This window comes from Artemia sp. Qi Xiang Cuo, chromosome 19 (assembly GCF_049724085.1).
Source record: "Artemia sp. Qi Xiang Cuo chromosome 19, ASM4972408v1, whole genome shotgun sequence".
In the NCBI taxonomy this organism is placed as follows: Eukaryota; Metazoa; Arthropoda; class Branchiopoda; order Anostraca; family Artemiidae; genus Artemia; species Artemia sp. Qi Xiang Cuo.
Window position 1 is genome coordinate 8,644,904 of NC_142812.1, and position 13,633 is coordinate 8,658,536.

A 13,633-nucleotide genomic window follows, 5' to 3' on the forward strand; every position below is an offset into this window, starting at 1 on the left:
TGGGCGTGGAAGGGGTGTTCGTTGCCTTCCAATCACTTTTGACCCTTAAAAAGGGCACTAGAACTCTCGATTTCCAATCAAATGAGCCCCCTTTGAAGTTTTTACGACGACCCCTTCCATATGAAGTGCCTCTGGGGAAAAAAATAATAAATAAATAAATAATAAAACATTGGAGCCGTATGGCCTTTACTATAGGCAACGCTATAGCGCTGCCTCTGATTCCGCTGCGTTTGTGTCTTTAGTAAAGATTTTCCCCTGGATTTGATATTTTGAGAAAATTTTAAAACAATCAGGTTGCGGGATAAAGATAACAATTAGATTCCAGATAAATTGCCCCAAAGATGTTTTATAAAAATTTTAATCTTCAGTTTTTCAGTTATCAATGCTCAATACTTCACAATTCGATTAATGAAAGTTTATATCAATAACACAATTAAAAACAAAAAAAGCACATAGGCTTTTGACTTAAAGATATTTCAAAAGAAGGATAACTTCAAGCATCAACACACGCAGGGCGGGGGTTGGAATGTTAAGGTGTTTGCATTTAAAATGTAGCTTTATCTTCATGAGTAAATGGCTAACACATCTATGTGGGCTAATGTGTTGTTTATTCTGTTCCTCAGTGCGAGATTCAACAACTATTTTTTTTATTATTTTTTTTTTTGCAATGTGTACTTCTTGAAATTATTAGTATTTTTGAAATATGTTAGTATTATCAATTGTTAAGCAGTTTCGTTTCAAACTGTTATCTCACATACACATTAATATTTTCCACCTTGCAGAGTTTACTTCTGGAAGATGGGGAAGGAAAAGATTTCGACCGGCCCAAACTAAAAAAAAAAAAAAAAAAAAAAAAAAAAAAAAAAAAAAAATTCAACAGGCTAATTATGGCAGGCTATAGGAAATTATAGAAAAATCACAAAAATTTGGGATTTCTTTGTGAGAGTAAAAACCCTTTATTCATATCTGCCTGCTTTTGAACATAAAAGATAGTCCAAAACATAGTCCATAATCCAAAAACATAGTTGATAGTCAAGAAGTGTGGACTCAAATAATTAACAAAATCAGTTACCTCGAATGACTAACAATCTGGCAGCATCCACATTTAGGGTGCATCATCATATACAATGGCCATCCATAAGCAGCAGATGCATACCTCATATATCTAATGATGACTTTGAACCAGGCTTGATCTCTTGCATCAGATAACGAAACAAATTCTGTGTCTGGAGTTACTCGCACACCTGATAAGAAATCGTATGTCGCGTCCTTATGCTAAAAAGAGATACTTGTTCAGCCATAATAAAAACCTGTAAACAGGGGGGTGGAGTAGGTCAGCCTGATATTGGCCTTAAGCACCCCTCACACAAAAAAAGAGGGCCAAAAATATCATATTATAAGGTTGAATAGTTGGAGTCAGGGTCATATCCGGGATTGTTTTTCGGGGGGAGGAAGAAGGGGGTTAACAAAAGATTTTTTTTCGGGGGAGGGTGGGGAGGCTACAAAAATAATTTTAAAAATGCCTCACAAATTTGTTTATATTCATTTCTGTTACTTTGTTACGAGCCTGACAAACAATTCAAAGGGGGGAGGGTTCAAACCCCCTAAACCCCTGGATACGGTCTTGGTTGGACTATTTTCTCCTGTACCTACAGACAGAAGGAGACTGAATCGGAAGAATAAAGTATGTTACATCTCCGCCTAAGGCTATATTGGACTTCGAAAATTAAAATAGCCTTAAATTGGATTTTGGTAGTCTCAAAAATCACCAATTTTAAGGTGTTATTTTAGGGGGGGTCAAATAACTGGAATTTAAAAACGCTTCAAGTTAATCAATTACTCTATTTGCAAGGGATGAAGGAACAAGCCCAGCCTGAGAGAATATTCGCTGGTTGCAATGATTAAAGAACAGATACTTACCCGAGAGCCCCAATGACACTATAAGGGGCCAAAAGCTCGAGCTGTCAATCACAGTGAGAAGTCCTGGCCCAAAAAGCGGTCTTTTTGGCAGCCATGAGCCAGAAAAGCCATTTATCTGGCTAGGGTGTTACTTTGAAAAACATCTATAAAACCACGTATGCTTAGGTGTTTTTAGGGTTAAAAGGAACTGCAAAGAAAAGGGATACTCCGGCCAAAAACAATAAAATATAACCAATAGCTTTTTTGACAAGCCTTTAACTTATTAAAATAAGTAAATGAACGAAGAATAATTCTGATTTCTAGATGCCATTAAAATTCTTCAAAAGAAACATAGCGATGGTAGACTATTTAATATCTGATCGAGCAGTTATAAAAGTGAAAATGTAAAAAAAAATGTAGCTGGAGACGATGCTTTAACAAACGCACTAAGAAAAAAAAATAGGAAGATTGTTAAATGATACTTCTAGGTATAAAGATTTGTGATGAAGAATCAAACATGATTCTTTATGAATGAATTGGTTCGATGTCACTCGTATATGCATCTCGAACACGCGCCTTCGATACCTTGAGCATTTACTACAAAGGGGTAGATTGTATCAGTTCCACCAGATGCAGAGATAGTGCAGTCATAAAAGTGAAAATGCAGCAAATTTATCATTTTTGGAGCAAAAACTGCGCTTGAAAATGGGCTGATTTGAAGAATAGAATTGACAACTCTCTAAAAATAAGCACTCAAATGGATTAAATTCACCTTATTAGGAAACACCGCTTTATATTTGGAACAGTTCTACTTATGGGGTCATCAGGGGATAAAAGAAAGGCCTTTTGTCCTAGGTTAAGCCAGGGTCTATAAGAAAACTGACTAGAAATCATTCTGGGATTTTCAAAAAGTACCCGAACCATCCTCGAAGAATGTGGAAGAGTGGATTTTTTTCTCCTTTTTGTTTCTGGCTCTAGTGGCTTAATGCTGCAAAAAGTTTGTAGCAGCATTAATGTTACACAACTTCGTATTACTTTCTTATAAAATAATATCTTTAACTTCAACTTTTAACTTTTGAGCGTCTTCATAAAACTAGTACTATTTGACTATTATGTTTATTACTAATTTATCATCTTATTATTTAACTATTATTTCATACTATTTATTTTTAAAAAAACAGTAAGATTATCACTTGACAGAGTCTAAATTTATTCAAAATCATAATAAATAGATTTTTCCCATTTTTTATCTAATGAATGAATGAATTTTATTAATAACCTGTCTTACAATCAACAGAAAAAGACAGAGCACAAACAAGAAAAGAAAGAAAAAGCAAAAACTGGCAAGAAAAACAAATACAAACAGAAAGAACTACAAAATAACATAACTATTTGAGAAGGTGGGCCCACTTGTGATCCAGAAGCTCTAGTTTTTTCACGTAAATCTGAATTACCTCCTCCACGGCACTCAGAGGCTCAACAATTCCATATTTCGCAACAATATGGCGGTTTCTAACAAAAGGCGGCACTTGAAGAAGATATCGGGCATACTTGAAAAATACCGACCTTATGTTTTTCTTGTTTCGTGCACTCAGGAGCTTCCAAAAAGGAGACAGGTACAAGACACGAGGCAAAGCTACTGCATTATAAAGACGAGCCAAATATTTACGGCTTGAATTGCGACGGCTAGTGACAACACCCGCATAGGCAATGCGCACTTTTTTAGAAAGGTGTTCAATAAGCAAAGACTGGGTCTCTCGAAGATTACGACCAATCGGCAGGCCAAGGTACGTAATTTTACTCGTCGGTGTTACGGTAATTCCACCAAGCCTGACTGTAGCATTATCTTCAGGGCAATTAAAAAACAAAACAGCAGACTTTTCTACATTAAACTGCAAACCAATATCAGCATAACTTTTTGCAAGACGCGAGAAGTTATTTTCTAATGAAGAAAGCAACCAAGACAGATTTAAAAGATCATCTGCAAAACCCCAGAAGTGACAAGTCAATATGCTTGCAAATATAACTCGGAGAGATAACCTGTTGTGCATCATTAACACTGTTATTATACAAAATAGGAGACGTTATAGCCCCTTGCTTAATTCCCTTATGTACGGATATCTCCCCACTAAGCTCACCATCTTGCAAACGAACACGAAGCTTGAGGTTCCTATACATATCAAGAAGTGACCTTACAATAGAAGAACGCACGCCTCGCTTACACAGCTCAACCAAAATCTGGGCATGAATCCCAGAGTCAAAAGCTCTCCTGACATCATACTGACCTAAGATAAAAGTTTCTCGCGGGAGATGAGAATCAAGTAATATGTTAGCAAGAAGATAAAGTACACGGGTGCACCCGAGGCCTTTTCGAAAACCAAACTGGTGTGGAGGCATCTCACACTTATCATAAATCTCATCAAACAAAACAATCTAGAATAGTTTACAAAATACTGAAGATATTGTTACTGGCCGATACGAAGAAGGCTGTTCGGCTGGCTTCCCCTTTTTTAATATCGGGATAACCATACCCAGACTAAAGCAACTTGGGACTATTCCTTGTGTCAAAATCATCTGAAACAGAAGGGCAATGTGATGGTAAAGAACATAACCTCCTAAAGAAATATGTAGAGCACAACTACTATCGCAGCCTTTTGAGTATACCTTTTTCAGCCTTTTAACGGACTGGCAAATTAAGACCGGTGACACTGAAAAATCGTCGAAGGTGTCGGTAAGCATAGAAGCCAGTTCATTCTCGTAATTAGACTGCAGAACTGGATCAGGCGCTTTGAACTCGGACTCAAAGTAAGCACTCCACTGATTAGCAGAAATATTAGACGTAGGCTTAGCTTCTTCAGGCTTAGACCGAAGTGACCAAATAAGGTTCGGATTCTTACTAAACTTTTGCACAAAATTTTCTTTGAGGGTTGCACGGTGGGCATCCAACGCCTTATTGAACTTTCGTTTAGTATGGATTCGAATATCGTTCACTATTTCACTTCGTAGCTTCCCGCTATCATGCCAAACTTTCAGCCATAGCTTCGCCGACGCACAAACCACCGCTAGCTCTGGATTTCTAGACCACCCTTTCACCTGCGATCTATTACGGATACGCTTCACAGGAACTGCTACATTCTCCGCGATACTCAGAGCATGCGATATTTCTGCACAATACATGTTTATCTGCATACGTATTTCACTTTCACTGCAATACGAGTTTGCATTTCTCTGCAGCAGATGGAAGGGAACTTTTATTTTACTCAGGATATCCCCACAAGTAGCCACAAAGAGATCATTCGACACTTGTTTCTAGTCACTGTATACTCTCCATTGGGATTTACACGGACCCGACAACTTTGGACAGTCCAGTGTTATTGACAATGACAAAGGCAAATGATCAGAGTATGAACCATCAGCTGTAACTTTTACTTCGTCACTCGCCGGGAAGTTCGTTAACACATGGTCAAGATTTGAGACGGTGTTGGCAACACTGATAAATGTGTAATCTTTGTCCTTGTCAACGAGATTTAACTGATCAGGAAGGGAACCTATAACAATTTGAGTCCTTTCAGATTCGGTATTAACTAGGTCACAGTTGAAGTCCCCTGTAAATAGAACTTTTGTATTCCGAGGAATTTGAGCCTTCACATAAGGGCTTAACTGAGTAGGTGCAGCAGTGAACTTGCTTTCAGAGAGGTTAGATCTATAATTAGTAGGAAGATAGACGTTTATTATCACAGCATCGCTAACTTTAAAAGCAAGGAAGTGTTTACTTGATGCTAAAAGTTTAGCCTGAAGAGACTTTCTCAGCAAAGTGGCTAAGCCACCAGATGGCCGACCTCTGAATTTCACACGTTCATCTGGTCGAATAAAACACTGGAGTGAACTTGAGAACTTGAGCAGGTTAGTATTGTCCTCGGAAAGCAGGTGCTCTTGTATACAAATTACTTCATTTGTTAGGCTCATAGTATCAAGCAGAACTGTTTTCTCAAGTGCTTTCCCATTTATATTCCAAGACAGAATACTACACATTTTGGGAGCGTGATCCCTCTTTCAAATTTTTTCTGTTATCAGAACAGGCATAGTAATAAGATGTGTGCCTAGTCAAATTGCAATTCAGGCATCAAGTAGGATTTTGACAAGGGTTCTCAGGGGAGCTTTTGTGGCCAGTTTCTCCACAGCGGCTACAAGTTTCAGCTTCCTTACAGTCCGCCGCTATGTGCCCCACATGATGACACCGATAACACCTTCGAGGCAAAAAGCAATTCTTCTAGACGAAATAGTTCAAAACCCATTTTAATCGGGTTCGTTAAGGCAGCGGAAAATGCACTTTTAGAGGGGTAACACATTTTAAACGCTTGCGAATTGCCGCACTTGATTGCTTTTTCATAGTCTTTAGACAGACTTTTCAGAAGGTCCTCCGTCACGTTGCTGGGGAGACGTTTCACTATACCGGTGAACTGGGAATTAACAAGTCGATTGTCAATTTTATGGTTACTTTTGAGGGCAGCCGAGACTTTTTCTACGGCCTGCTTCGAAGAGACTGATAGTTGCCATTCCTTATTTCTCTGCCTGAGCACTGCATCCGCTAATGTTGTATCATCCGGTGCCAAGATTGTTATAAAGTCCTTACGCTTTCCCGGATCGTCTAACTTAGGAGGCATATTCTTCACGACAACCGAGAATAGCTGTTTTTCCACATTTGGCGTTTTAGATACTGACGAGGAGGCCTTAGGCTGATTCTTGGAATCAGAAATAACTTTCAAACCATTGTTCAGAGTATCTAACTTGCGGGAAAACTGTTGCAGCTCACTGTCCATTTTTCTCGTCATTTCGTTCACTTTGGTAGTAATACAGACTGAAATTTCGTCACCACACGTGGGAACAGACTCCGGTTCGAGAACAACAAAAGTCGGAAGCTCTTTACCGTCCTTAGCACAGCGCCATATGGCTTTCACGATATCCGTCAAGTTATCACAGTCTTTTTTGCATTCGCGTAATCGTTCTTCATACCCGAGTTCAACCTCATAGTAAGTCCACAGCAGTTTTTTGGCTTCCATAATACTGGCATGATCAAAAAACTCTATTCCTTTGCTAACGAACATATCAGTCTTAATACCCTCTATCATGCATCTAGATACAAAGTTTAAAACTGGATTCAATACCAGCACAGTTTTCATTTCATTAATCTGGATCAAGTCCCAAAATACATTCACCAATTTCTTTGATAATTAATAATATCGAATTCTAGGCAGATATTTAAGGGTTGAACTACGTATATATTCAATATTTTTCTGGTGGTTACCTTGCGAGAAAAGTAAGTGAAGCGTTGAAGGCTGTCTACCTTGTCCACGCAATTTAAGGAGCAAGCCCAGCGGGTACCACGGCTCTTGCTAACAACTCTCTCCCCCCCCTTCTGCTTACTTTTCTTTCCCCACCTCAATTGTAGCGTAAATTCCTCTAAATATCAGATGTCCCATTTATTTAAAATCGCACTGCTTGATGGCTAATCTCCAATATTATCAGTGAAAAAATTTCCAATTCAGACCACTTTTACAAAATATAAATAAATGTCTAGAAACTAGTTAGTAGATTAAGCAAAGGTTTTATTATAGGTCAGGAACTATAATCCTTTGACAAATATTGCGAAATCCAATAGCTTCACTGGGATTATAATTCACTGAAAAAGCTTACTGGTTTGATAATGTTAATAAAATATCCAATTTATGACAGATACATTCACTTTGAACTCTGAATCAATACTGAAATTTGTGTGTGTAATATACACACACAAAGTTTTAAAATTAAGGCACGTTGCAAATGAATAAAAAAGAAACTATCTTAGTCCTGAAACTGATTTTAACCAAAGGGCCAGAGATGCCATGCTACGTTATGATCTATGACCTAATACGTATGCTATGCGTGTGCTCGTCCCGTATGTAGTTAAAACGTTCCTTTCAAGGAACCATTTATTAGTAGAATAAAAAAGTCAATTGCTTCCATTCCCTAAGATAATTTTTTATTCCATTCCCTCAGATCAGATAATCAATGGAGATAGAAATAATTTTTCACAGTCAAACGCACTGTCTTTAGCTAGGAAATATCCATCGTAATTCTAACATTCCACCAGAAAATCTTCGGCAATTATCGATGATATTTCCATGGAAACAATTTTATGCTTCGTCTGTCTTACAAATGTTCTATTATCTTCACTTGCACATTTAAATAGACGTTGGATATATTCTTAGAAAAATCTTTTAGGGGCTTTAGAAAATCTTTTAGGATCAATAATTACTTGCCTGCTTGGCGATTTGTAGGAACACTTTTTGAAAGTTGTAAACAATCATTGTGTATGAGAGTTAAGAGCCCATTGATTTCTTGAGTTTCACGTAAAGTAAGAATAGGCTTAGAATCAGCCATAAACATATCATATTTTGTTATACTAATAAAGGAGGGGGGATGAATTCCCCTAAAGGGTAGGAATAACCGAACTATGTGGGAAGGACAAGAAGCTGCGAGAAATAAATTACAAAATCGGGAAATTTTGCGGTAGTCCTTTTACCAGATTGTCCATCAAAAGGTACAGTTATGATTATGTTGGCGGGAGTGGGACATTCCTGCCACTATGTCGTACTATGTCAGAGACATTTAAAGGTACATCTATGTCAGAGACATCTAAAGACACATCCATGTCAGAGACATCAAAAGGGACACTTATGATTTTCGTTGCGGGGATGAAAGGACAGTGACCTAATGTTCACACAGACAGGTGAGTTGGGGAAAAGGCAGTATGGATCGTATTCCGCACCGCATCGTCACACCGGTGAAACCACAGAAGCTTTTCCCATCAAAGAATTTAGAAAGGCAAATAATTTAAATTTGAGAAATGTTGGTGATTCCATTCAGCCATACACTGGGTTTTCTTTTGATGTTACGAAGAAAAAGAAAGAGAGTAAGCTAAAAAAAAAAGTCGTTCTTATTTAACTTATCTAAAAACATCTCTAGGTTAAAAGATTCATTTCATTTCATTTCAGCGGATTGTGATCTTTGGTCATACTTTGTTGGATAGCTTGCTGTTAAAACAGCCCAGTGCAGTGTTCAACACATCCTTACCTGGCAAATTCGTCTCTCACGAGGTCTCCTCCTAAGCATTTTGAATAAAATTGGATCTTTCATACTCTTTATGACTTTAGTCATATATTATTTGATGAAATTTAACAGCTGATATCAAATTTCATTTGCCTTCATATTCTTTTCTTCCGCAATCCGCAATCGTTTTAACCACATAATGGTTCGTTTACACATTGCGGAAATTCTTGCGGATTTAGCAATCCGTGCGAAAATTCCATCCGTTTTCGTGCTAGAAAAAATCTAGCTTTCCGCAACGTTTTGGTCAAATCAGGACGGAATCTTGGCAAGGTTTTTAAATGAATGAAATCACGAGCATGGATTATCAAAAACTACACGATCTTATAACTTTGGTCCAAGGCTATCCCAGCTTGTATGATCCTGCGCACCCCGGCTCTAAGAAAACTAAGAAAAACGGTGTCATTTGGCTCTCTATTGCTCAAATGCTTTAAGAAGAGGGTAAGAACATAGGTCACGCTGTGTTGCAATAATTTGAAATCTTTGCCTTAAAACGTAGTGTTACTTTAGCCATAGTTCGAACAGAAACGGACGGATTTCCGCATGGATTCCCGCAATGTGTAAGCGAACCATGAGTTGGATTTTTTTTTAAAGCATGCGTCTTGCGGAAAACCGCAAGGATAAACGGCAAGAAACGCATACATTCCTCCGCAAAATGCAATCCACAGTGATTTTTCGCAGATCCTTGCTCTGTGTGAATATAGGATGAGTCAGAGACTATGTCAGAAACATCTAAAGGCACATCTATGTAAATGATGGACGAAAAAATGAAAGAATGTAGGATAGAGTCTTTATTTAGACAATATTATTGAGTATAGAGTCTTATTAGTCTAGAAAGTCCTATTAGGATACAGGGTGTAACTTGCTATGGGACAGGGGGGCAACTGCCCCCTCCATACCCATGTTTGTCCCCCACACCACAGTTTTCTCCCCCCCCCCAGCTGAAAGTTAATTTCTGAATTTTTTTTTGTCAAAATTGAGATTAGCCTGCACAATTCAAATGTCCAGAGAAACAGGTCAGTTTTCTTTTGTATTATCTTTTCTTTTGTATATTAAATAAAAAAAAAATTTTTTTTAACTGAAAGTAAGGAGTGACATTAAAACTTAAAACGAAAAGAAATTATTCCGTAAATAAAAGGGGATGTCCTCTCCTTAACGCATCGCTCTTTACGCTAAAGCTTTTTATTGTTTTAAAAATTAAAGTTGTGAAACAGAGTCTAACATTAGCGTAAAGAGCGAGGCGCTGAGGAGGGGACAGCCCCTTTCATATACGAAATAATTTCTGTTCGTTTTAAGTTTTAATGTCACTCCTTACTTTCAGTTAAAAAACTTGTTTTTTTTCATTTAATTTTTAAACGTTTTTGAATTAATACAGGTTTTGATTTTGGCACAGCGAACATGAATAATTAAAATAAACTTTGATTATTAATTTTATTTTTATTTGGTTAAATGGCTTTCTCGAAAGTTGTTTAATTTTATTTACGAACGTTTTTCTTAGTAATAAATATACTTAACTTACAAATTAACTTACGTAACGAACTTCTATATTCATATATTTTTAATACATATATCAGGGAGTTCTCCCTCTAGTCAATACCTCGCTCTTTACGCTAAAGTTCGAATTTTGTTCCAATTCTTTAAAAATGACCCCTTAGTTACAAAGGCAGCTAATTAGAATAAATACCTCCTATGAAAGTAATATAAAAACTTTAGCGTAAAGAGCGAGGTATTGACTAGGGGGCGAACCCATTCATATACGTAATAATTTCTTATCGTTTTAAGTTTTAATGTTGCTCCTTACTTTCAGCTGAAAAACTTGTTGTTTTTTTTTATTTATTTTCTGATCGTTTTTTTAAATAATACTAGAAAATCCGACGCCTCCTTCATAGCAATGTCCCTTCCCCCATGAAAACTTCCTCCATGGAAAGATCCTCCCACACAGACCCCCGCCCCCCGCCACTAACAGAAAAAATCCTCCTTGAAAACGGCTGTATACTTCCCAATAACCAATACTGTATGTAAACATTGGGTAAAGTTCATAACTTTCAGCCCTCCTCCCGGAGACTTTGGAGGATTAACTCATCCTAAAAGACGTAGTTATTATAATTTTGACCATGTTGAACAAAATGGCTATCTCAAAGTTTTGCTCGGGTGACTTTGGGGAAAAAATGAGCGTGGGAGGGGGCCTAATTGTCCTCCATTTTTTTGGTCACTTAAAAAGGGCACTAGAACTTTTAATTTCCGTTCGAATGATACCTCCTAAGATATTCTAGGACCACTGGGTCGATACGATCACCCCTGGGGGAAAAAACCAAAAAACAAACAAATAAACACGCATCCGTGATCTTTCTTCTGGCAAAAATACAAAATTCCACATTTTTGCAGACAGGAGCTTGAAACCTCTACAGCAGGGTTCTCTGATACGCTGAATCTAATGGAGCGATTTAAGGTTCAATGACTTTTAAGGGGTGTTTCCTGCTTTTTTTGAAAATCAGGTAAATTTTCTCAGGCGCGTAACTTTTGATGGGTAGAACTAAACTTGAGGAAACTTGTATATTTGAAATCATCATAAAAATCTGATTCTTTTGATGTATCTAGTGGTTTCAAAATTTCGTTTTTTAGAGTTTCGGTTACTATTGAGCTGGGTCGCTTCTTACTTATAGTTCGTTAACACGAACTGTGTGATATATGACCCATTTTCAGTTTTCACTGTCATTTCACTTAATTTGGGAAAATTAGCTCAAACTTTACCTTATTTATGATAGAGAGTCTTTCCTTCTTCTGTTTTCTTCTTAGTAAAATCAGGCCAGCGAGAATATCAGTCACAACAACGTCCAAGTCTCCAAAGAATTCGGATAAAAGCTTTGCTATTGCAGTCAACGAATCCTGTGAAGTTAAATATTTTAGTTTTAAAGATCCCATTTGAATGTGAGTTCTATATAAGGTCGAAATATACATTTCAAGTTGCATTCCACTGTCTTGTAAAAAAAAAAAAAAATCCCTAGTGTTCTAACTGTTGTTTATGATGGAAAGGCGGTGTGGTCTTCCTCGCTATTTAATTACTTGAACTATTACACATGGGTCAGTTGGCTTTCTAGCAATAATTTTTTCTTTCAGTTATTTGTTTTATTGTTTGAATTGATGAAATTAAGGTATTACACATGTTTTGTAACAAATGATAAATAACAGAACCATTATATTTTGATTGAGATATGGGCCTGGGGGCCCCTCCTTAAGTACATGTCTTCTTGGTAATAAAAATCTCGAGTAAGGGAAGGGAGTATATGGAATTTATTTCAGAAGAAAAAAAACAACTTGAGTGCAGTTTTAATCGAGATGATCAAACTTAAAAATTACTTTGTTGTTGGCTGGCAAAATTTCTTTTAGGATCAATGTAAAACAAATAAATATAATATATGCGAACACTAATATAAATAATGTATTATTACAATAAATGTATATAACATATAAATATAAGGAAATAAAATATTAAATAAATATAAATAAATAAATATAAAATAATTAATAAAGCAAAACTAATAAAAGGCCCCTATTCAGAGTATGCACTACTAAATACCAATAGAACATATCGGATACTAATATTTATGTTAATGAATAAAAAACGAAGGAGAAAAGAATATTGAAAATTAAGAACAAAAAATAATGAAAAACTAGACAGAACAAACAATGAAGAAGAAAAAGACAAGCAACAGCAATGATAATTGCAGCCTGTGAATCAGAAAAACGAAAAAAAATAGGTATTATGGCAAGTATTTCCGCCAAGTCATCTTTTGTGCTAAAAAAAATTAAATACTGAAGAAATAAAAGCAAAAAACACGATACAAAAAAAAATAGAACACACCGTATAAAGCAAAAGCAAGGAGATGAAAACTTTAAAACATAAAACTTATATGAAACAACCATTAAAAAATTACAGTCTAGAGAAACCAATCAGCATTCGCATAGCGACATCGCTCAATCGTTTCGCCTGACAAAATTTGCCGTCATCTACAAAAACTTAAATTTAGCTCCAACTTCTCTGACGCTTTAACAGCTCGAATGTCTATATAGTATATGGTTTGTTTTATTTCTCTTTCCGTTTTCGGTTTTTCATTTCTCTTTCAGTTTTTATTTCTCTTTCATGTTCGAAAGTTGCATTTGGAGAGAAAAATTTGATGAAGAAACTTGGCTTAATTGAATGAGAAGGACTTTTTCATAGCGCCTAACAGGAAGAACAAATTTGGTACTTATGTAGAAAGCGGTAAGTGCGCGAAAAGTGAAGTTTCGTTAATGCTAATGAAATAAAACACAGAAGGATGAAAATATAAGAGCTCAGAAACAAATTTGAGCAATATTTTTGCCCATTAGGGGGGGGGGGTAAAGCAGAGCATATATTAGATACGTAACCTAACCTAATCAGCCCATTATAGGTACCTTTCAGTTCCCCTAAACCCATAAAAAACTAAGGTTTAAATATAGTTCCCGGGGTGAGAAACCCTCTTTATAAAGCGTCTCGTATAAGTACCGGGTTTTATCCTATCTGATCTTCAATACAATTGTCGCGCGCTTACCGCTTTCTACATAAGTA

The 13,633-nt window shown here is 36.6% G+C and overlaps 1 protein-coding gene across 3 annotated transcripts in view; it reads right to left on the reverse strand.

Moving 5' to 3' along the window:
• inaE (inactivation no afterpotential E) overlaps positions 1-13,633 on the reverse strand; it is a 186,258-nt gene that overhangs the window by 54,593 nt on the left and 118,032 nt on the right. For all 3 annotated transcript variants that reach the window (XM_089105639.1, XM_089105638.1, XM_089105640.1), the window contains exons 7-8: positions 11,797-11,931; positions 1,073-1,275 (exon numbers count right to left, since the gene is read on the reverse strand). In XM_089105639.1, coding sequence (XP_088961765.1) covers positions 1,073-1,275; positions 11,797-11,931 — 338 coding nt within the window. The remainder of the gene's footprint in view (positions 1-1,072; positions 1,276-11,796; positions 11,932-13,633) is intronic.